The sequence below is a fragment of the Cygnus atratus genome, chromosome 19 (assembly GCF_013377495.2).
Source record: "Cygnus atratus isolate AKBS03 ecotype Queensland, Australia chromosome 19, CAtr_DNAZoo_HiC_assembly, whole genome shotgun sequence".
Taxonomy (NCBI): Eukaryota; Metazoa; Chordata; class Aves; order Anseriformes; family Anatidae; genus Cygnus; species Cygnus atratus.
Window position 1 is genome coordinate 11,250,427 of NC_066380.1, and position 21,654 is coordinate 11,272,080.

At 48.3% G+C, this 21,654-nt stretch overlaps 2 protein-coding genes across 15 annotated transcripts in view; one reads left to right on the top strand and one right to left on the bottom strand.

Moving 5' to 3' along the window:
• Window positions 1-83: 83 nt before the first annotated feature.
• On the bottom strand, window positions 84-15,080 carry NOXA1 (NADPH oxidase activator 1). 3 transcript variants are annotated; one of them, XM_035564706.2, is made up of 15 exons: window positions 14,824-15,080; window positions 12,584-12,666; window positions 11,438-11,546; window positions 9,116-9,250; window positions 7,974-8,081; window positions 7,201-7,260; window positions 6,935-6,972; window positions 6,285-6,426; window positions 4,849-4,902; window positions 3,820-3,892; window positions 3,592-3,650; window positions 2,565-2,734; window positions 1,638-1,743; window positions 1,432-1,555; window positions 84-1,204 (listed from the first exon to the last, which is right to left on the bottom strand). In XM_035564706.2, exons 1-15 carry the CDS (start codon window positions 14,995-14,997, stop codon window positions 1,107-1,109), a joined length of 1,533 nt encoding a protein of 510 aa, XP_035420599.1. In that variant the 5' UTR covers window positions 14,998-15,080; the 3' UTR covers window positions 84-1,106. The 3 variants fall into 3 exon arrangements, with proteins under 3 accessions (XP_035420599.1, XP_035420600.1, XP_050570566.1); XM_035564707.2 differs by lacking the exon at window positions 4,849-4,902 and having other exon boundaries at window positions 104-1,204; window positions 14,824-15,068; XM_050714609.1 differs by lacking the exon at window positions 1,432-1,555 and having other exon boundaries at window positions 104-1,204; window positions 14,824-15,068.
• A 514-nt stretch (window positions 15,081-15,594) lies between these two features.
• Window positions 15,595-21,654, top strand: part of EXD3 (exonuclease 3'-5' domain containing 3) — a 297,604-nt gene continuing 291,544 nt past the window's right edge. For 7 of the 12 annotated variants that reach the window (XM_035564655.2, XM_035564661.2, XM_035564669.2 and 4 more), the window contains exon 1: window positions 15,614-15,713. The gene's annotated coding sequence lies outside the window, so the exon portion shown is untranslated. Of the gene's footprint in view, window positions 15,714-21,654 lie in introns of all 12 variants that reach the window. The other 5 variants (XM_035564656.2, XM_035564670.2, XM_035564679.2 and 2 more) reach the window with 2 other exon arrangements.

Consider the following 21,654-nt stretch of genomic DNA (forward strand, 5'->3'; position numbering starts at 1 on the left):
AATCTTTCCAAGGACAGACTGACTGACAGCTGTCCTTAAGATATTTACTGGCATATCTCAGCAGAAAAATACAATCAGAACTTGATTTAAGAACTGCCAACTCTGGCTCAGAGTTTATTTTATATTCAAGTTATATAGCTCAGCTTTGTCAGACACTTAATCCACGGCAGGTTGCAGCTCCAGGCACTTGAGTATTTTATCTACATCAGCAGAGCCCAGACCATCTCAGCTGCAGGAACCAGACAGTCATTTCAGTCTTTCAAGCTACAGCTACCAGCCCAGTGCTGCACTGCCCAGCCAGACCCCTCCACAATCCCTCCAAGCCTCTGACAAAGCCCAGGGCTGCTGTGAGCAGGGATGTTTCCACAGCTACCTCTCCTCTGCACTGCAAGACCCCTGTCCACACAGCAGTAAAATCCAGGTAGGACTTTTTAAGGGCTTGAGAAAAAAAATCAAAGGCATCTGGCCTAATAAATGATCAGAGCCCTTTGGCTCCGGTAGATCCATGATGGTCCTAACCCAGGGTGTTATCCCATATACCCCACTGCAAAATAGTTACAAAAGCCTTCCAAAAGAGCAGCAGCTCTCTCTGGTGGAGATAAGAATATGTGGACAAGGGGCCCAGGGAGTGCTCTGCCTCCTGCTCACAGTCAGCTTCCCTTTGCTTCATTAGAGTGAGGCTCAGCCTTCCCAGCCTGAACTTTAGCAGCAAGGGAGATGGGGTGAATTCCTCCATGCAAAGGAGAATCTTCCCACCCTGCAGTTTGAGCTCCCGAGCTCTGGCAGACTCCCCTGGTTGCTGCATGGATGTTTCCCATAGCCAAACATCAGATTCTTCCCTCCTCTCTCTGCCCCGTACAAGCAAATCTTTGGCAGTGGAAGCACAGAGGTAAAAATGTCATATCTGGGAACAGGCCATAGTAAATGCTGTCAAATTGCTGGAACAGACCCCATGGGATCTGTTTGTGAGGGTCATCTCCTGTTCAGAGCTCCTGGCTAGGCTGGCTATGGCCAAATGAGCTGGTACTGGTGTCTCCTACCCCTGGCAGACAGGACTGATGGCAGTGGGCTCCACGTGCAGTCAGGCTGGAGAAGGCTCCTGTTCCCTATGGGAAGGTAGCACCACAATTGGTCTGGGTTGCAAAGCATTTGGGGAAGATGCCAGTCTTGCCATTGCAGTGTCCTTCAAGCCACTCCTCATTCACTGGGGAAACATAAAGAAGCAAGATTAGCTTTGACCCCTAGGAGCAGGATTAGGGAGAGTTTTCATGGCTGGAATTTAACTCTGGGCAAAACCCAGCGCAGGTCTGCACATCCTGAGGGCACAAGCTTGAAACAGCATCGGAGAAGCCATGCACTCCCCAGTCCCTCCCTGCATCAGACTCTGAAAGCCTGGCCTGGGACAGCCTGCAGACAGGCCTGGAGAGCTACCTTCAGAGAGAACATCCAGCATGTCCCCCTTGCTGAACTCCAGGTCCCCTGGTCCCTGTGCAGGGTAAGCGTGCTGAGCCAGCATCCGGTAGAGGATGGGTCTGCCTGAGTGGGAGTCCAAGTCCTAGAGCAGAAAGTCAGAATGGAGGTTGCAAGGCAGAGATTAGAGACCAGCACAGCAGAGAAGCTTGTCACGGCCCACGTACCTGGCAGCAGAGTGTAAGCCTGCCATCTGTCAGCTGCTGCCACATCTTCCTTAGATCTTCCTCTCCTGAAACTGCACCCAGTTCTTTGCCATCCGAATGCCTGTAGCTGCAAGGGTTCATTAACATGGCTCAAATCATCTGATTTGAAGACAAGCTTTGAGGTATTTCTAGCCATCTACCATCTTCAGTCTCCAAAGCTCGCTTTGTAAACCAGCTCCAGCTTATCACCTTGCACGATGACACGGGGCCATCCTGCATGCTCAGTGGGCAGAAATGGCACTGTTAGGAAGAGATTCACTTCCTTAGACACTTACTTGAGGGGTAGATTCTAACCTCTCATGACTGCACTGACTGTGTGCCCCTAGGGGTGTCGCTGTCAGTGGGATTTCAGCCCAGGACCAATTAACACTTAGGCCAGACTCCCAGATTGCTCTGCATTGATCCTAGAGTGTCTTAAAGGCTGAGTTGGGCAGGAAAAATCCAATATACAGCAGCTGTATATGTACAGAGTTTTTCCTTCTGTTCCCCCACTGGTACAGGTTCTCTGGAAAGAGCCTCCAGTTAAATGACCCCAATTAGGACCCAAGGGAATGGTGTCAAGCTGCAAGAGGGGAGGTTCAGGCTGGATATCAGGAAGAGGTTCTTCACTGAGGGTTGTTGTGCACTGGAACAGTCACAGCACCAAGCTTGTCGGAGTTTAAGAAGCATTTGGACTGTGCTCTTAGTCATATGGTCTGAATTTTTGGGTAGACCTGTGTGGAGCCAGGAGTTGGACTCGATCCTTACGGGTCCCTACTGACTCGGGATATTCTATGATTCTATGGTAATTAAATGTTCCCAGAGACCAGACACAGTCAGCTGCCTGTGTCCTCAGGGAAATCACTGCTGTCACACACTGCAGGGAAGGCATGCACACTGAGAGCCTACCTCAGCCTCCCACGCTCTGCCTGCTGGCTGAAGCGCTCCCGTAGAAGGGCCCGCAGCTCCGGCAGAGACGGCACCTCGCCTGCCCTCACCACCACCATGCACTCGCAACGCACTCGCAGCACAGCTGGTCTGTCCAGGACGGATGAAGCATCTCCTTGGGTGTTTGGGATCTGCAGAGAGATGTGGCAGCATGGACATCCTGGTTATTAAGGAAGCTCATAGCATCAAAATGAAGACCTTAATGTTGGAGGGGGGAAGCTATGTGTTCAAAGCCTGGGATCAAATGTTCTTGCCATGACCCAGAAAGCCTGTTTCTGGGTCTGATCACACAGATACACACAACCCCAAACCTATATGAGCAGAGCCCCAAGACCTCCAGCCAGCTGAAGAGGTGCAGCCAAGGCCCCGTGTCCTGCTGCCTTCTGTCAGAAGTACAGCTGACGAAAAATGAGACCAAAATCCCTACAAACATAGGCAGCAAAGACAAGGCAGCAGAGCTGATCTGCAGCTGACACTGCCAGAGAGGTGCTGTCCCCAGGCGGACAGAGGAGCAATTCCAGCTCCATCACACACAGTGGTTGGTAATAACAAAGAAGTGCATTGGAGGACATCATCCCAGAAGAAAGCTAGTGTGAGTGAATTATTGTGGTACCCAGACTGACAGGAACACAAAATGTCACACTGGTAAGGGACTGCAGGTAGTTCAAAGATTGCTCTCTCTTGCAAAACGGGCTGCAAAGTGTGTGCCTGAGAGCACTGCCATGCCTGGGGCTTCTGGCTCATTGGAAGATGGCAAAAGGGCATTGCCCAGGTAAACTTCAACTTTGGGTTGCCTCACAAAGCTGTATGGTCACAGACATGGGAGTGCTGGAGGAAAGGCCTCTCTGGAATGGCAAAATGGACAGAGGAGGAGTTTTTTTTTTTCCCCAGTGGTTTTGGGGCAGCTCAGGAATTTTGGAGGATCTGATCTTTGCACTTTTTACAACCTCCTGAGGCTGTGACAGCTTCAGTTTGTGAAACACCTTACCTCAAAGCCCATCTGGGAACCAGCATCATTTGCAGAAGCATTCACTCCACCAGGAGATTCTGCAGAACAAGAGCACAGAAACAGACCCTGTAGTCAGCAGAGGCCCCACACAGATCTTCTGCAACCCATTAGCACACAGGCAGCCTCTCCACACACCCCTAAAGCTGGGGGCTTTGGGCACACCAGCTTCACAAAACACCCACTCAGGTCCTTGGCCCAGGAGACTACCTGGTGTCTGCTTCACATGGAGTCGGTTGGGAGGCACCTGGGCAGGAGGGAGAGGAATCCCAATGCTGATCTTCTGCAACAGAACAGCATCAGAAAGGAGTGAGAAGAAGACACCAGAGAGTGAGCAAGGCCAGTGTTCAGGACAGAGCCTGCAACAGGTTATAAATTTCAGGGTGCAACCCCAGAGAGAACCCTAGGGAGACCAGTTCATGAAGCAAATGCCCAAGTGCATGCTATGGCCAGGGATTCATTTGGAGGAAAAAATCATAGGAATATTAAAACAACCATAAGCTTGAAAAATCTCTCAGAGGCAACTAGGGTCTGAGTCACACCTTGCTGCATTGGGTTTGGATGGAGAAGAATTGAGATCACATATGGAGGTGCCTATGGGAGACGAAGGAAGTTTTCCTGAGTCAAAGGTGAGGGTTGAGGGCTTAGGCACATGGCCTCCAGGCAAAAATCTGTGCCTGTTTAAGATATTACTATCCCACTGCAGATTTCCCTGCTTTTGCTCTGCTGGCAAACTAGAACATGCAGACGCTCCTCACCCGCTTCTGTGCTAAGTCTGGTGGCTGTAGACATCAAGGGAACAGGCTGGGGGCTGAACGATCACATCTCATGCCCTCAGACTCATTGTGACAACAATGTGACAGTTGGTCAGGAGCGCTGTGGCAGCTGCTCCTGTTTGTGTGATCCATCAGCCCACTGCAGATAAGAAACAATACCTATATCTGCCTGTGATACAAGCCACTGTGCCTGGATATGTGTCTAAGCCCCTACATCTTGCTGTAATGAGATCAGATGTATAGAAAAAATAAGCATTTTTCCTGCTTTTAACCCTTCTGTTGTTCCAGTTCAAGAGCACTTAGTCCTCATTTAAGGTGTCTGAGCTCAAACATTGTGTCTGAGCTCAAACACTGTGTTTATCTTACACCACTCTTCTATTCTGTGATAGTCTTACAAACAAATGTCCTGAATGTATTTCTCAGTCCCTTCCTCTCTCCCTGGGTTGCAAGTTTGTCAGCTCACCCCTTTATCCATCTTTGAGGCAGGCTCCAGAAGAGAGGTCGGTATGCGCAGCTTCTGTGGGACACAAAGCACAGAACTGAGACAGGAGCTGCTGCTGTGGCAGCTCCAGCCTACCCGAGTCCATCTTCTGTTAACACCAGTTTGCACTGCTTCTGCCCTTGCAAAGCACTGTTGCCTTTTCACCCTATTGCAAATGTGCCCATGGCACGCCCAGGGATGAGCCCAGTATCCCATATGGATTGTGCTCAGAAACCAGTGAACATAATCCAAGGGTCCTTTTACATCTTTTTCTGCTGAAAGCAGTGTGGCTACTGGAGTGGCTGTGATGTGACAGACCAAACACCAACCCATGTCCAACACCCTGCTCCTAAAACAGATGCTCAGGGAGAGAAGCAGCAAGGATGTCAAGGGGTACCAGCCCATTTCCTGCGACTTTTATCAATCGCTGCTACAGAGTTATTAATTTCAACTGATCAACTGAGAGTAATTATGTTTAATTCTTTCCAGTATGTGTAATGTTTTACTCTTCTTGACTTTGAATTTTGTCTGACACTTTACTGACCAGTCAACCAGCATATTCAAATCCTTCTGTAGCTCTTCACTGTTAGCTCCAGGTCTATGCTATGTTGAATGATTTGACTGTCTGTCATGGAACATTATCACCTTAAGAAGCACTATATCACTACTACTATTACGATATCACTTAAAAATATGCTAAATGCTGAGGTAACAGCAGATTCTCTGTTGGGACATCCTTTCTTAAAAACAGACAAACAAAAACATGTACATTTATGCCCACCCTTTTTTTCTCTTTTAAGCTGTAATCAGTCCTCAAAGCGCTGCCCCTTGTGCTTAACCAGCTCCCTTTTTTTTGTGGTTTTATGAACAATCTTTTTATTTATTTATTTGAAATACAGGCTAACGATACGTTTACTGGCTCAACCTAATCCAGGTATGCACTGACTTTTTCAAAGAACTTACGTAGATGTGAGAAATGGCTTATGTCAACAAAATAATTTTCCATGTTGTCATATTTATCTGTTTCTATTCAATCTATTTATACATTATATCTAGTTAGGGACCAGGCCATCTCCTTGGCTCCATTAGAACTCCCTGGTGACAAATACTGCTCTAAAATGTGGTCCTTCATGACTGTCATCGTACCAGATTCCACCACAGGATCCCATACAGTAGAGAGCACAAATGCCCACAAAGACGCCCTTGTGGACACAGAGGTGAATGGGAGAAGCTGACGGGAGCCAAGCATCAGAGACACCTATGGTTAGTAACTGGTCTGCGGAAATGAGCTCCTGAACTCATCCTCAGCTCTGCAGTGCCATAAATGGGTCCCCAAGGATGTGATCAGTGGACTGCAGTGAGCTTCTGTTCACAGCAGGACTGTGGTCTCTGCTGGAAAGCCCCTCCGTTTCCCTTACCTGTCCGTCATGTATGGCTGTAGCCCAGCCATCCGCTCCTCTTGCTAGCACAAAGACCAAACTGTTGGCTTTCACTGCCAACTTCTCTGAGTCCTCAAGGTAATAATGGGACAAAACTCGATAGTAGCCCGATTCACGGTCTCTGGAAAGAAAGAATGAAAATAATGATAAACATCCTCCAGATCAAAACAATGACTAAATTCAGCCTTGAAGTTCTGTTGGTACAAGATCACCAAACCAAACGACTTTCATGATTTTTGAACCAGGTAGTGAACACACTTTGTCCTGGAAACTAGGACTAGACAGCTGAGCAGCCTCTGCCACTGACCTGAGCAGGTTCTACAGCCTCTCTGCTCCCATTTCCCAGCCACAGCATGATCCTTGCCTGTATCCCAAAATCATCGAATCAGTTCTTTCAAACTGCCCTGATATCTTTATATGATAAAATGATATGAGAACTGTCAAACTCTTTTCAGTTGCAGTATCTCTTGCAGCCACAAACCTTTGTGCATTTTGTATTCACCCCACCCTTTGGGGGAGGTGGCTGTGGATCATAGAGTTCTCAAACAAAGACATCAGAGGACAAAACGCGACTTTCTGAGCAGAAATAGTAAGAGCAGAGTTAGACCAGGCTGGAACTGAACACTTACCGTACAGCATCAGCACTGGGTTCATAAAAGCCCTGTTTCTGTGGAGGAAACAACAGAATCTATTTATAACAGCATGTAATATAGCAAAGGCACTGTCTTATTTACTGTCCCTCTGAATGGGGTAGACCTTCACGTGTGGTATTTTCTGTCTTCCCCTTTTAACCACATTCATCATACACTCTTACCGTGACAGAGTTAGGATCTGAAGCCCTACATGGAGCTCCATGACTGCTCCATTCCACCTTTCACAGCTATGTCCTGCTCACCTGAGGCCTGAGAGGTTCAAAGCCAATGTACTCATCATTGGGAATGATGGACGAGATCACCTGTGGGGGAAATAAAAATATGAATCCAAGGTGGATGAAGAGATTTCCTGCAAGATTATTCACTCAGACCCACTTCATAAAGTAGGGCCATGCACATAGTGGAAAACGAGAGCTAGACTCCCAAAACAGCTTCCGCTGTTTTTGTCCGTTTTTTTCATTGTTCCAAAGTTCTTCAAAAGTATGTGAGTGAATTACTTTCCTGTTCCTTTATTCATGTAAGAGCTCTATGGCCTATGGCACTTCTGATGAATGCACTGGGCACAGAAGGGATCAGAGAAATTCTCTGCTGACTTGCATTAAAGTATGTGGCAAAGCATTTGTCTCCCGAACACACATTTGTCCCAGTGGGAATGCAGCAGTGAGTAGGAGCGAGCTGGAGGAAAGCGCTCCTTTGAAAATGTCGTTGTCAGCACAATGACAACCACAAGGTTCCCTAAGCACACTCAGCTTTTTCAGAGTTTAAGTGACTAAGATTCAAAGCTTTTTTTAGCAGCAATGTGCAATTTTGATAGAAGAGGTGTCAATTCTAACAGATTTTGATTTGTGTGTCTAAGATGCCTTGACTCACTGCAAGTCCTGACGGTTCTGCCATTGGGTCTCCACTAGTGCACTGACTGATTGCTGGAGTGTCCAGCAATAATGCTCTCTGGAGATGTCAGGAGGTGGAATTTTTATCTTCTTGCTCTTAATCTTAATCTAAACATGTCTTTTACCTTGGGTTTACCCAGGAAATCTTTTGAATCCAACTGTTCAACTTCCTTCTTCCGTGGTCTGAAAAATTCTCCAAGGGGAACCTGCATAGGCTCTAAAAACAGATGATTCTAGGGCAGGGAAAGAAGATAAAGGAAAACCATCAGTTAATATTAAATGAAATATGGCAGCAGTGAAAAGCAAGTATAGCTTCCGTGTGTGTGTGAAACCAGCTCCAGGAAGACAATGGAGCAAAAAATATAGTTGTGAACTTGAAAAAGGTCACTCAGGTTTAACAAGCACATGACAATTAGTGAGTGCAGTAGCCACTACCTAGTGTTTAATCAAAGGCTGACTCTGTCAGCATGGGATAGGTGGGAAGAGAGGGCAGTACAGTAAGGCTTATTAAAAAAATCTCTGAGCAGTTTCTGTAGTTGATTTCTGATGGTTTTGTTTTGTCAGTTTATGCAACCAATGAGTATCATGCAAATAGCCAATGTAAATCATATGCTAATGTAAAATGCGGTCATGATGCTAAAAGAGATGGTCAGATTTAAAAAGTGATAAATCTTTAGAAAGGATACAAGTAAGATAAGGACCTATGGAGGTAGGGAAAGTAAATCGGAGACCTGTAAGTCGTTCCTGATCATAAAAAAAGTCTAACCGAAAAGTATTATTTAGAACCAGCTCCATAAACATGATTACGCTCTATTCAAGCTCTAAATGTGATCGCCATTTATGTCTGAGCTGCCACTAATTATCACTGAGGCCAAAAGGATTCAAAAAAGTCAGACAGTTTCATGAAAAGTGAGACCATCAAAATCTGCCCTTGAAGGGGTACTGCAGTTAAACACTCCATAAGACAACTTGTTTTATAGTACACGTATGAATATAACTAAGCTCCTGAACAGTGGGGACTAGAAAGTACCCTCCCCAACCTGAGAAGTTATCCCACAATTCCCAACTCTGGTGTTTCTGTGGAATTACTAGATTAGCTGAAGTTTGGTAGAGCATCACAGAGAAATGGCCTAGACTGTCCCCAGGAGACCAAGCAGGTGGGTTGACAGGAAAACCTGAACAGATACAATAATTAGCATGTTTTTATCTTGGATTTATCATCTTGAGCCAAAGGCACACCCCCAGGAACCCACAGACGTGGTCTTACCTGCACCTGCTCAAGGGCCAAGGCCAACATTGCTGTTCTTCCTTCAGGTCTCCACACGACAGCCTTGTCTAGGGTGACTCTGGCTTCCTGCCACTGCTGCAGCCGGCACTGCGCTGCTGCAGTGCTGTACAGCACCTGAGGCCAGCAAGGAGGGAGCAGAGCTGTCTGCCTGCTGCTCAGGGGGCTGCAACTGAGCAACCACCCAGTGCAACCTACAAAGCTCAGCCAAGCAAGAGGGCCCTGGCACAGAAACATTGTGAATATGGCAGCAGCACAAACCTGCTCCCCTGATTACAGGAGAGGCACTGTGAGGAGCACAGTTGAAAAAAAAAATCATAATCAGAGTGGAAAGAGATAAAAGCTGTACTCCCAGCTGGGAGCTGTCAGTCCAGTTCTGTTCAAGGCAAGGAGTGGCATGGAGAAGAGCAGATGAACACTCTGCTGCCACACAGGTTTTGATCTTATTCCTTCTGTGTCTAAGGAGCCAGTGAGGACTTCCTTGGCAAGCTGCATGGGTTCTTTTATGCATGTAACTAGGTAATATTTTTTGCTGTGCAGAATTACTCTGATTCTCTTTTGCTTTGGAATAACTTAACTAAAATTGTTGTCCATTGCAGTGGGCTCTGAATGTGTAAGTTGTTAGCTGTAGCTTGTTACCCAGCATGTAAGTACACTCTTTGCTGAAGTGGCAAAGTGTGGAAGTATCACGAACTGGGTGTCAGGAAGCCTTAATTTATATGCTTAAGTAACAGGATAACTTTCCTTCTTGTCACTGGCCAACAGGTAATGTACAGAAACGCTGCTGGCCTACAAGACAGAAGTGTGGCCCAATAGCCTCCCTCCAATTTCTTATTATTTTAAGTGATGGTTATCAGTTTGTAAACTGCTTTGTGTATCTGGATGTGAGCTGTGCTTGGGACAGATGTGCAGGTAGTAGGATGCTTTTCCTTCACTCCTTCATCACGATAGAAAATTGTTCTTTCAGGGTACAATGGTCATGTTGAACACCTATTGGAACTGCAGAGATACTCCCTCTTGGAAAGACAAGGCAGCAGCTTTCACTCAGCTCAGTAGAGGTACTACAGCCCTGAAAGAGGCAAAAAATCTCAGGATTTCTAAACCATCCACCAAAATTTCCTTTGCTTTGAGAGGATCAGATACAGCCTTTGAGAGGCCATACCTGGGGAAAGCTGATGGCACAGTTCTGCAGAAGGCTTTTGTCTGCGTAATTTGTACAATGAGCTGCAGGTAGATGTCAGAGTGAGATAGAAATGAATCAGGATGTAGATCCTGAGTCCAGAGTGTCAGCACCGTGAGGGCACACATCCTGGTAATACGTAGAGCATGCGGAGCAAGGGACTGGATATTCATATCAAAGAGCACCAACTTCCTCCTAATGAAATCGGGCACTCCTGTAGCCCTGTGCTTTTTAAAGGGAACCTATTATTTCTAGGTGTGTCTGAGCTCAAAGAAAGCAGTACTGTGGCACTGAAACTGTTAAAAACAGTAAGGTTTGGGTAGTGTTACAGATGCCAAGGATAGCTTCTTCCTGCCAGGTATAATGAGCACAGAAATTAAGCAAGGCTGAATGACTGGTTCATGGGCATGCTTGATTTGAGTTGCACAATGACTCCTCTGGCAGGAGTAAGGGATTAAATACTTATTTCCTGTATCTACTTTTCTGTCTGTGTGCAAGAACTCAGGACAGAACACAAAATGAACGCTCGCAGTAATGCACGCACAGTTTCTAGGAGTCATTTACAATCTCAATATTACAAACATTTATAATCAGTTCAGACAGACTTTTATGAACAGGATGTGGCAGGTCAACTCTGTGGAAAAATATAAAAGCTGCAGCGTGAAGTGTTACAGAAGCAATATGCAGCTTGATGCCCAGTATGTAGGTTAGACAGAGATAATGTTGAGACAAGTTGCTACATTTGGAAAGATGGCTTTTGTGCACATGAGCTTTTTAAAAATCTTCATTCTGGACAAATTTTGTTCCTATCTGTCTATACTTCAACCTAACTTTCATGCATATTTATGCAAGTAAGCTTAAAAAAAAAAAAGGCAAATTCCTGGGGATCTACTCTAAACAATTTCACTTTTCAAACAGTAATTTGTTACAACTCTTCAGAGATGACATTGTTTTATGACCTTTTTTTTTTTTAAGGGAACTTAATTATAAAAGCACAAACAGAAATTTCTTACTGTCCTAACGTACTGTCTTGAAAAGCTCTTGGGTTAGTAGTGCCTACTGCTGAAAACATGATGAATACCCCCAACAGAGAGGAAGGATGACTGAGACAGATTGGCCCTTACCTCCCATGCATACAGAATGTGCCTCAGCCCCAGCTGCTTGTAATCAATGAAAGGATTTTGTCTTAGATGACTGAAGGCCATCTGATAGTCAGAGAGAGCTTCTTCATACCTACAATGCAGAGATGACAGGTGAAACTGAGACTTAAAAAAGCTAAAGACTCTAATATGAAGTTCAAGAATCAAACTAGCAATGTATTCTTCCTGACAGGCTGGATGAGGAGAGAGGCACCACAGACATGTCGTCCTGTGACCACAAAACTTCCTGTCCTATTGGGTAGTTCCTACCTATTGGGTAGTTCATACAAAATGAACACGGTGTATCTCTTCTCTAGGATTATCTGCATTATTTTGCTATTTGGGATAAACAATAGGCTTTGATACCTGAAGCACAGTTGCATTGCCAAGCATGAGAAAATGTAAAGAACAAAGGTTAACAAATGGCATAAGCTCCCTCCCCAGCTTGCTCCTGGCAGTTTTGTCCCAGTAGACATCTCAGGGTAGAAGCGAGGGCTGGGAAACACCTGCTGATGGTGAGCATACATGAATGGCCAGAGCACTGCTAGTAGAAATTTGGAGAAACTCTAAAGATAAGGAGGGGATTAGTCTGAATTTATACCAGCTATACAACTGAAACCAAAACAGGTTCCCACTGAGGTTTCAGGCTATGAAATGTGGGAAGGGCTGTGCAGTGGTTACCTGATCAAGGGCTGGAGGGGCAGCAGCTCTAGGCCAGGGCAGGGCACTACCATCCATAAGCCTGCCAGCAGACTGTGTTTTTGGGAAGGCCAAACTTGCATATAACATGCGAAGAAACACCAACTAGTGCAATTATATTTTCATTCCCAGTGAAAAACTGGATGGCAATATAATCTCCCATCACTCCTGCATATAGGAGTGGCTTCTTTCTCTGTGTGTACATGACAATAATGTCACATTAGCCAACTTTGGGGTCCTGGAGTTGTGCAGCTCAGATTTTCTCAGTTCTCCTGTGTAAATGGGAGATAAGACTTGCTGACCTGTGACATGATTTACAAGGCCAAATGAGACCTTATGAACTGCTTAAAATTACTGGAGGAGTGAATTTTAGGAATAATTTTTTAGTAAAAGGAGAAAACCAGAGAATGAACAGGCAAGAGCATCACTTACATTTCCAACTGCAGATAAACGAACCCCCTCTGAAAGTAGCCAACAGCGAGGGAGTTGTCCTTGGTAACTGTTTTATTGAATGCCTAAAAAGAAAAACACAGATATCCTGGGGATCAGTTAGGATCTCTTATGTCAGTGTCTGGGCATATGTACCCAGCTGGGTGCAGAAGCCATCCCTGGGCTTGTGACCAGCTCATCTTGTTTAAGAAATGCAGGGCTGTGATCCAGGCCGAAGGGCAGGAGATGGCTTCAAGTCACCTTTCAGGTCTTGGCTCTGTATGAGATAAGCTTCAGGATTTTATCCTTCCTTGGGAAAACAGACTGACAGTAAGAAATGAACCATGTTTGCCACATGAGGTTTTGTAATCTGCAGAGCCTGTTGCCTTGAGCAGAGCTTGCCCTGATAACTGGCTGTTTGAAATGCCTGTGATGATGAGTGTGTAAAGGGAGAAAACAGAAGGGGTTCACAAACTGCATCTACAAATCGGTATTTCTGATCCCAGTTTCCCAGCTGAGTAGAGGTAAGTACCAGGAAAGCTGGTAACAGCATGTAAACAGTGGTTCAAAGTGGTTTCCCGCTCTGCTTTGTCCTAGTATCTTTCTGAGAAAGCTAGGAGGTGTGTCCTACACTTACCATTGCAATGAGATGCTGTGTAGATAATGAATCAAGCCTGCAACCCCAGACTTTCCTTACATTGTGTAAACAGGGACAGCATTGCAATGGGGAAAATATGTTGCAGGACATTAAGGAGTGACTGTGCTCCTCGGCAGAGGTGGCTGGCCTCTCCCATGACTCAGCCAGCACACTTTACTTTGTCTGCTCTACTGTGCTATAAAAGACAAAATAAACAACCAACCGTTGATCTAAGCAGAAGCATAACTGAGCTGCTTCCCCGTAAGTGCCCGTTTATTGGGGCTGGAAACAGGCTCTCGGGCACCACCATGCTGCTGTCTCGCAGCAATGGCCCTGCTCAGTGCTGCCACAGCTCTGCCCCAGCCCCTTCCAGCACAGCCTGCGCTCCTCTTTGTGCTGTTTAAGACAAAGTATTTATATACATCTCTTTGTTGGGCTGCTGATAGAGAGACATGCAGACAGGCTGGCTGCTAGATGCTGAAATAGTTTATCTCAGCACACTTGTCAGGTAGCTAGCTCACTTTCCAAAAGACAAGGGTAGTCACAGAATCACAGAATCGTCTAGGTTGGAAGAGACCTCCAAGATCATCTAGTCCAACCTCTGTCCTAACACTAACAAGACCTCCACTAAACCATATCACTAAGGACTACATCTAAACGTCTTTTAAAGACCTCCAGGGATGGCGACTCAACCACTTCCCTGGGCAGCCCATTCCAATACCTAACAAGCCTTTCAGTAAAGAAGTTCTTCCTAATATCCAACCTAAACCTCCCCTGGCGCAACTTGAGCCCGTTCCCCCTCGTCCTGCCACCAGGCACGTGGGAGAATAGACCACCCCCCACCTCTCTACAGCCTCCTTTAAGGTACCTATAGAGGGCGATGAGGTCTCCCCTGAGCCTCCTCTTCTCCAGGCTGAACAACCCCAGTTCCCTCAGCCGCTCCTCGTAAGACTTGTTCTCCAGACCCCTCACCAGCTTCGTTGCCCTTCTCTGGACTCTCTCAAGCACCTCCATGTCCTTCTTGTAGCGAGGGGCCCAAAACTGAACACAGTACTCGAGGTGCGGCCTCACCAGAGCCGAGTACAGGGGGACAATCACCTCCCTAGCCCTGCTGGCCACTCTGCTTCTTATACAAGCCAGGATGCTGTTGGCCTTCTTGGCCACCTGAGCACACTGCTGGCTCATATTCAGCCGACTATCAACCAATACTCCCAGGTCCTTCTCAGCCAGGCAGCTTTCCAACCACTCATCTCCCAGCCTGTAGCTCTGCTTGGGGTTGTTGCGCCCCAGGTGCAGGACCCGGCACTTGGCCTTGTTGAACTTCATACAGTCCAGGACAGCAACTTCTTTTGGAGAAATCTTAGCTCGTGCAGGATTACTTAGGGATGCACAGAGCTGCAGCGCTCCCTGTTTTATCCCCACACCATCACCACTCACACCCAAGCTATCAGCCCGACACGCTGAGTAAGGAACACTGGATTTTAAGTAGTTTGAGAAAGGTGTCTCAGAAGAGTGCCTTCAAGCCCTAATCCCCCAGAAATCAAGGTGAGGAAAGCGCCATCTGCCCGAGACAGAGCCTGGCCCCAGCCCACCGCCAGCCCCTCACCCGCAGGGCCTCCTCCAGCCTCCCGGCCCGCAGGTGCACGCAGCCGATGTTGAAGCAGATCCTGGACGGCGGCTCCTCGATGCCGCAGAAGATGTCCAACGCCGCGTCCCAGTCGCCGCCGTCCGCCGCCAGCACTCCCTGGTGCCAGCGCCTCAGCAGCTCCCGGTAGGCCATGGCCTGCGCCCTCCGGCCCCGCGGCTCCCAGCCGGCGCCCCGGCGAGCAGCGGGCGCTGCCCCGGGCGGGAGGCGCTGAGGAGGGAGGCGGCCGCCGCGCCCAGCGCCCTCCTTCCCGGGGCCGGCGGGGGGAGGCCAGAGGCCGGGAGCCGGCCCCGCTGCCGCCCCGCAGGTCCCGCTGTGTGGGGCGCGGGGGTCCCGCGGGCCCGGCCGTGCTTCGGGGCAGAAGGGCGAGGTGAGAGGGCGAGGGGCGCACGGCGCCGGCTCCGCTTGGCCGTGGCAGCGAAGGGCGGCTCAGAAAGCCCCCCGAGTAGAATCTCCGGTGGTGCCGCTGACGGGGCAGGGGCAGGACCGGCACGGCCCGTGAAGCGTTGGTTTTATTCGTTGAAATACAGATTTATTGTCACGGCCGCATCTGGGTGCACCTCAAGCAGGGCACGCGCAGCGAGTCAGTACGGGAAACTCTCGGGTCATTACGGTACATTCCCCTCACACACACACGGAAAATTCCCCTCACGCTCACACACACACACACAAACACACCGGGTTTGTTCGCAGGTTTGTTACGGGCATCGGCGCCCCCTGCAGGCGCCGCGCCGCGGTCGGTGCTGCCGCCAAGGGGGGCCGGCGGGGCGGTGGCACCGGGCGCCGGGCGTTCCGCGCTGAGCCGAGCCGAGCCGCGGGCCCCGCGGGGGGGCGGCTCCGAGCGGCGGCAGGTGAGCGGCTGGCGGGGGGAGGGGGGGGACGGACCCGGAGCCTCGGGAGCGCGAGGGGCGGGCGGGCCGCAGCCGGCGTAGAGCCGCGCGGCCTCGGTCGGGCCCCCGGTGCTGCCTCGGGGCTGAGGGGGAGCCTGGGGGCTGGAGGCTGCGGCGGAGGAGGCCGGGCAGCGGCGGTGGCTCGGGGGGGAAGCGGCTGCCGAGGGGGAGCTGCCGGGGAGCAGCTCCGCGCCTCGGGGCCGGCAGGCTCGCCGTGCGTGACCCGCTGCGTGGCTCGCGGGCGGCCCCGGTGGTTGCCGAGGGCGAGTTGGCCGCGGTCAGCGGAAGCCAAGGGCGCCCCGCTGTAGGCAGCGGCGGCAGCGCTGTGCTTTCAAACGGAGAGGCTTAGTTTTAAACCCGTTGGCCGAGTTCTCTGTTACTGATTTTTAAATACTTTTGGAAAGTCGGGGGAACAGTTCTGCGGGATTGGAAGTGCCACAAGTGTTGTCTGTGCACGTGGAAAGATGAAATGTGTTGTAGGGGGGGAAACTATAGGTTTGGTAACCTGATGTCTATTGCGGGATTAAGATAAAATAGGAGGTGACCGTCCCCCTGTTCTCTGCTCTGGTGAGGCTGCACCTCGAGCGCTGGGTTCAGCTTTGGGCCCCTCACTACGAGAAGGACATCGAGGCCCTGGAGCGTGTCCAGAGAAGGGCTACGGAGCTGGTGAAGGGCCTGGAACACAAGTCCTGTGAGGAGCAGTTGAGGGAACTGGGGGTGTTTGGTCTGGAGAAGAGGAGGCTCAGGGGAGACCTCATTGCTCTCTGCAACTACCTGAAAGGAAGGTGTGGGGAGCTGGGGGTCGGCCTCTTCTCACAGGTAACCAGTGATAGGACTGGAGGGAATGGCCTCAAGTTGCACCAGGGGAGGTTTAGGTTGGAGATTAGGAGGCATTTCCTCTCAGAAAGAGCAGTCAGGTGTTGGGACGGGTTGCCCAGGGAGGTGGTGGCATCACCGTCCCTGGGGGTGTTCAAGGAAAGGTTGGACGTGGTGCTGAGGGACATGGCTTGGTGGGTGACATTGGTGGTAGGGGGTGGTTGGACCAGATGATCTTGGAGGGCTTTTCCAACCCTAATGATTGTATGGTTCTGTGATTCTATGGTGAATGTAGATACTAAAGACCAAGAGACATGCTTATAAAATACTTTTTTTTTTCTTTTCTTATAAACCTCATGTCCCCTCTTGGGAAGAGATTTCAAGATCCAATTAAGCCAATTATTATTATCTTGACTGTCACAGACTTGAAGTTCTCTGAGGAACTTGATTCTATCGTGATGTGGCAATTTGATTAAACAAAGATACTGTTGTATGGCAGTGAGGCAAAAGTGCAGAAGGAGCTTAGGAACAAACAACACAGCTTGATTGTTCATTGGAAGACATAAATATGCGGCCTATTTCCAGTCAGCTCTTATTCTTACAAATTCTTTGTTCGAATACTAATATGTCTACTGGCCTAAATTATCCAAAAGAAGGTTTATAACCTTTGCAGTGACAAGATGTTAGTGCTGTAGCCTGTTCTGACCTTTCTGGTTAGATGAGTCCAAATTGGGGAAGCATCTTAATGTAGTGAAAAAGAACATACGAAGTCTAAAAACCAAGGTCACCTCCTCTGTTTATGTGGTAGGAAGCTGTTAGATAGCGACTTGCAGGATTTAGTTGCATCAGTGATGCAATTTGAACTTTGCTGTTGTGGGAAGAGTCAATATCCCGCCCTTTTTAAAGGGAATCAAGTTGGAGTGATTGTGTGCACACGGTATTGTTAGAATGGCTGCTAGAGCATAAGGCCCAGTTATAGTAGCTCTTCAGGTAAAGTATGAAGATCCTGGAGGGTTCAGAGGAGGCCACACAAACATTCTGGTTGTGGAAAAGCCCTGTAACAAATCTAATGAACTCAGTTTATTCAGACACATCCAAGAGAAGGAGGTCAAGAAGTTTCAGCTACTTTGTGGAAATCCTTGCCTGTTGAAAAGTTATTTGATAGTTGAATATTTTTAGTCTCTTTGAGATCCGGTAACTGAAAATCAAAGGTACACAGATTCTTTTAAATGTGACACAGCTTCCTAGCAGTGATAGAGCTTACATACAGGAATAGCTTGCAGGAGAGGTTAAAGGCTTGCTGTTATCTGGAGCGCTTCACCTGGAGCTAGATAACAATGTCGAAGAAAGGCTTAAACCTGGAATCTCAGGGAACTTACTGGTGTAAGAATGTCCACGTGGTTGGGGGGAAATCAGGGATGTTGTCAGTGAGTCACCTTCTGGGACTCTGTTTACTCTGCTTGTTCTTCCTCTTTGCTTGGCTGCAGGAATAGCAGGATTATTTATTTGTTTATTTATTTGTGGTGCTGGTAGCACTTTAGTTCTAAATTAAGATGGGTTTAACTGATTTTATGCTTTTGGGTGAACCTCCGCTTTAAGGGGGAAGCAGGCTTTTCTTACAGGGGAAAATTGTTTAAGGTAGTGTATTTCTTCCTCCGCTGTTCTCTAGATTGTCAGAGTTGGCCACAGAGAACAGACACTGAGGAGGGTAAATTGGTGTGCTGTCGTAGTCCAGAGAATCCCCTTCCTCATGTAATAACTCTTCCCCGTATGTGTGCAATCTGCTCCATGTTTGAGGTCAGGAAGGGGTTTCCAGACAAGTCTGATTAACGCATGAGAAGAGTTTTTCACCTCCAGCAAGAACATAGTTTTCATGCTGGGACTTTCTGCTGACACTGTTTCTGTTTCACCAGGTTCTTGCAAAGGGTGGATCTATTTGTGTCCATTTATTGTTTTGAGAGGATGAGAGTGCTTTCAGGGTAGTAGGTTTTATAAAAAGTATATGAGATGATGGACTCAACTAGAAGATCTGTTGACTCATTCAGAAATCACGACTTTTGATTTTAAAAAAAAAAAAGCCTCCTGTACTTACTTCTATGAATACTGAAACTACCTCACATAGCACTGTGTTTTTTGGTGTTCTTTCTGGTTTTCTTTGGAAGCAGGCTCATGGCTGCATGACAGCTTTTTGGCACAAGTGTCACTAATAGCCGTAACTTCTGTTCCCATGGTTTTTCTCACTGTTTATGTGCAAACAATAGAGCAGGAATAATCAGCAATTTTAGCATGTGGAGTAGAACCAGCGAAACATATAATCTAGAATGTAAAATGATCTGTCGGAAAATGCTGTCTGCTACAAGTAATCATAACACACAAAAAATTGTTGGTGCTTACAGTTTATCAGTTAGAGCAAACTTCTCAGCTTTGTCAGGGGAGCTGAATATGCTGCTCATATGAAACTGCATCAGAGCAGAAAACAAAAGTAACTTATGTTGTGAGGAAAAGGAGAAGTGGGTATTCTCTGTCTGCTGAGTATATACTCAGCAGCGCTCAGAGCTTAATGCAGAGGTAGGTAGGTCAGTTCACAGTTATTAAGAGGAGCTGGTCTGTTCATCTAGGCTCTTTGGCAACCAAAGCAGTTGTTCCTGTGTAATTTTGCCCAAACTTGCACCGAATACTTGAAATATGTAAAGTGATGGAGCCTGAGAAGAGTGGGGATGAGGGGACACAGGCCACCTCTGGGCTAACTAAGGAACAGCAAGCGTTCTTCCCCTGCACCAAGTTTTAATAATTCAACTCAAAGGCAATTACTGAGCTTGAGCAGTATGCCAGTGGCTTAAAAAAATAATTCTTACTTTTTTTGTAGCTGCCTTCAGATGCTTGATGCTATGCAGTCAAATAAAGACAGCCTACAGAGGGAGCTCCCTGTTATAATCATCATTGATCACCATTTCATTGATCATCATTTCACATATCTAAAAAAACCTTTTTATTGTCTCCCACAGACTTGGCCAGCTTCAACTGTAGTTGGGCTTTGGCCACACGAATTTTCTTCCTACAAACGTGAACAGTGTCCCTGTTTTCCTTCCATGTTGCCTGACCCTCCTTCCAGCAGCCGTACATTTTCTTTTTTCGCCTAAGCTCCAGTAGAAGATCCCTGGTCAGCCAGGTTGGCCTTCTGCCCCGCTTGCTTGACTTCCGATATTTTGGAATTGCCTGATTCTGTGCTTTTAGGAGGCAGTGCTTAAAGACTGACCAGCACTGGTGGACGCCAATGCCTTCAAAAGCAGTTTCCCAGGGGACCTTGCTGTCTAGTTCCCTGAGCAGCCTGAAGTCTGCTTTCCCCGCATCCAGGGCTGAAGTTTTGGTGGCAGTTTTCCTTCTGTCACCAAAAATTTTAAACTCATCCACTTCGTGGTCACTATGGCCGAGACAGCCACCAGTTGCCACGTCTCCCACAAGACCCTCTCTGTTCTCCAGCAACAGATCTAGGAGGGCACCTTTCCTAGTTGGCTCCCTTAGCACCTGCACCAAGAAGTTATCATCTAGGTGCTTTATGAACCTCCTGGACTTGCTCATGTCAGCCGTGTGGTGATCCCAGTTGACGTCTGGCAAGTTGAAGTCCCCCATTAGGACAAGGGGAGTTGATCTCGAGGCATCTCTTAGTTCTGCAAAGAATAATTCATCGGCGTTGTCGTCCTGGCCAGGTGGTCTATAATAGACTCCCACAGCGACATCCCCTTATTTGTTCATCCCTTAATCCTTACCCAAAGGCTGTCAACTTTGCCATCGCCAACTTGAAGTTCCACACTGTCCAGCCCCTGCTTCACGTACGTCACCACCTCGCCTACCCTGCCTGTCCCTCCTGAAGAGCCTGTAACCATCTATTGCGACACACCAGCCACAGGACTCATCCCACCAGGTTTTGCTTATGCCGATGATGCCGTAGCTGTGGGACTGGGCCAAGACTTCTAGCTCATCCATTTTATTCCTCATACTGTGTGTGTTTGTGTAGAAGCACTTCAAATGCACCTCCCTGCACGCAGCACCTTGTGGAGCTGACCGAAGGACCTCTCTAGCACACAGTGCCTCTGATTCTAATGCGCCATCCCTTAGCTTATCACCGGCGTGCCTGGTTTTATCCCTTTCCCCCTTCGACTCTGGTTTAAAACCCTATCTATCAGCCCCGCTAACTCCTGAGCAAAAATCCTTTTCCCCCTCTGAGGGAGGCGCATCCCATCTGGTGCCAGCAGGCCTGGTGTCGCGTAGACCTTCCCATGATCGAAAAACCCAAAGTTCTGCCGGTTGCACCAGTCCCAAAGCCACGTATTAATGTGACGAGTCTGCCTGTCAACATTGATCCCTCCTATCGGAAGGACAGAGGCAAACGCAGCCTGTGCCCCGAGCCTTTAACTAGTCGCCCTAAAGCCCTAAAAGCCCTTTTGATCGCTCGCGGACTTCTCCTTGCTACCTCGTCATTACCAGCCTGAAAGACCAGTAGCGGGTAGTAGTCGGTGGGCTGTACCAGGCGCGTGACTCTCTTAGCAATGTCTCTCACCCGAGCCCCAGGGAGGCAACAAACTTCCCTGTGGGTTGGGTCCGGTCGGCATATCGGGCCCTCTGTCCCTTTCAGAAGGGAGTCCCCCATGACGATAACCCTTCTTTGTTTCTTGACAGAAGATGTAGCAATGCGGGGGGTAGGTTGCCTTGCCTCAGGCACCCTCTCCAACTGGGATGGGCTTTCGTCTACATCGTTGTTTCGACGGTCATGTTCTAGAGCTTCATACCTGTTACATCAGGGTAGATGGGAAGGTGAGGTGGGCAGGGACAGGGCTTGACTACCACCCCGAGCAGGAACCTGTCTCCATTCCCCCCCTTGGCCTAGGTCCCCTCCTACTGCCTGGCGGGATGAGGGAACCTTTGTCTTCTGTGTAGCAGGAGACACTTGTGCTGTGGCAGGCTCATGGGTCTGTCTCAGAGAGGGTAGTGTACACCTGCACCAGTCAGTTTCCCTCTCTGATTCCCTTGTGCTCCTGAGCCTGCTCACCTCCTCCCGAAGCTCTGCTACCTGCCTGAGCATCTCTTC

Coding starts and splice junctions, on each gene's coding strand:
- NOXA1 (XM_035564706.2), bottom strand. CDS start 14,997: ATGGCCTACCGGGAGCTGCTGAGGCGCTGGCACCAGGGAGTGCTGGCG. Junction 4,903..6,284: donor CAGCCATACATGACGGACAG/GTAAGGGAAACG, acceptor TGTGTCCCACAG/AAGCTGCGCATACCGACCTC. Junction 2,735..3,591: donor GTTCCCAGATGGGCTTTGAG/GTAAGGTGTTTC, acceptor ATCTCTCTGCAG/ATCCCAAACACCCAAGGAGA.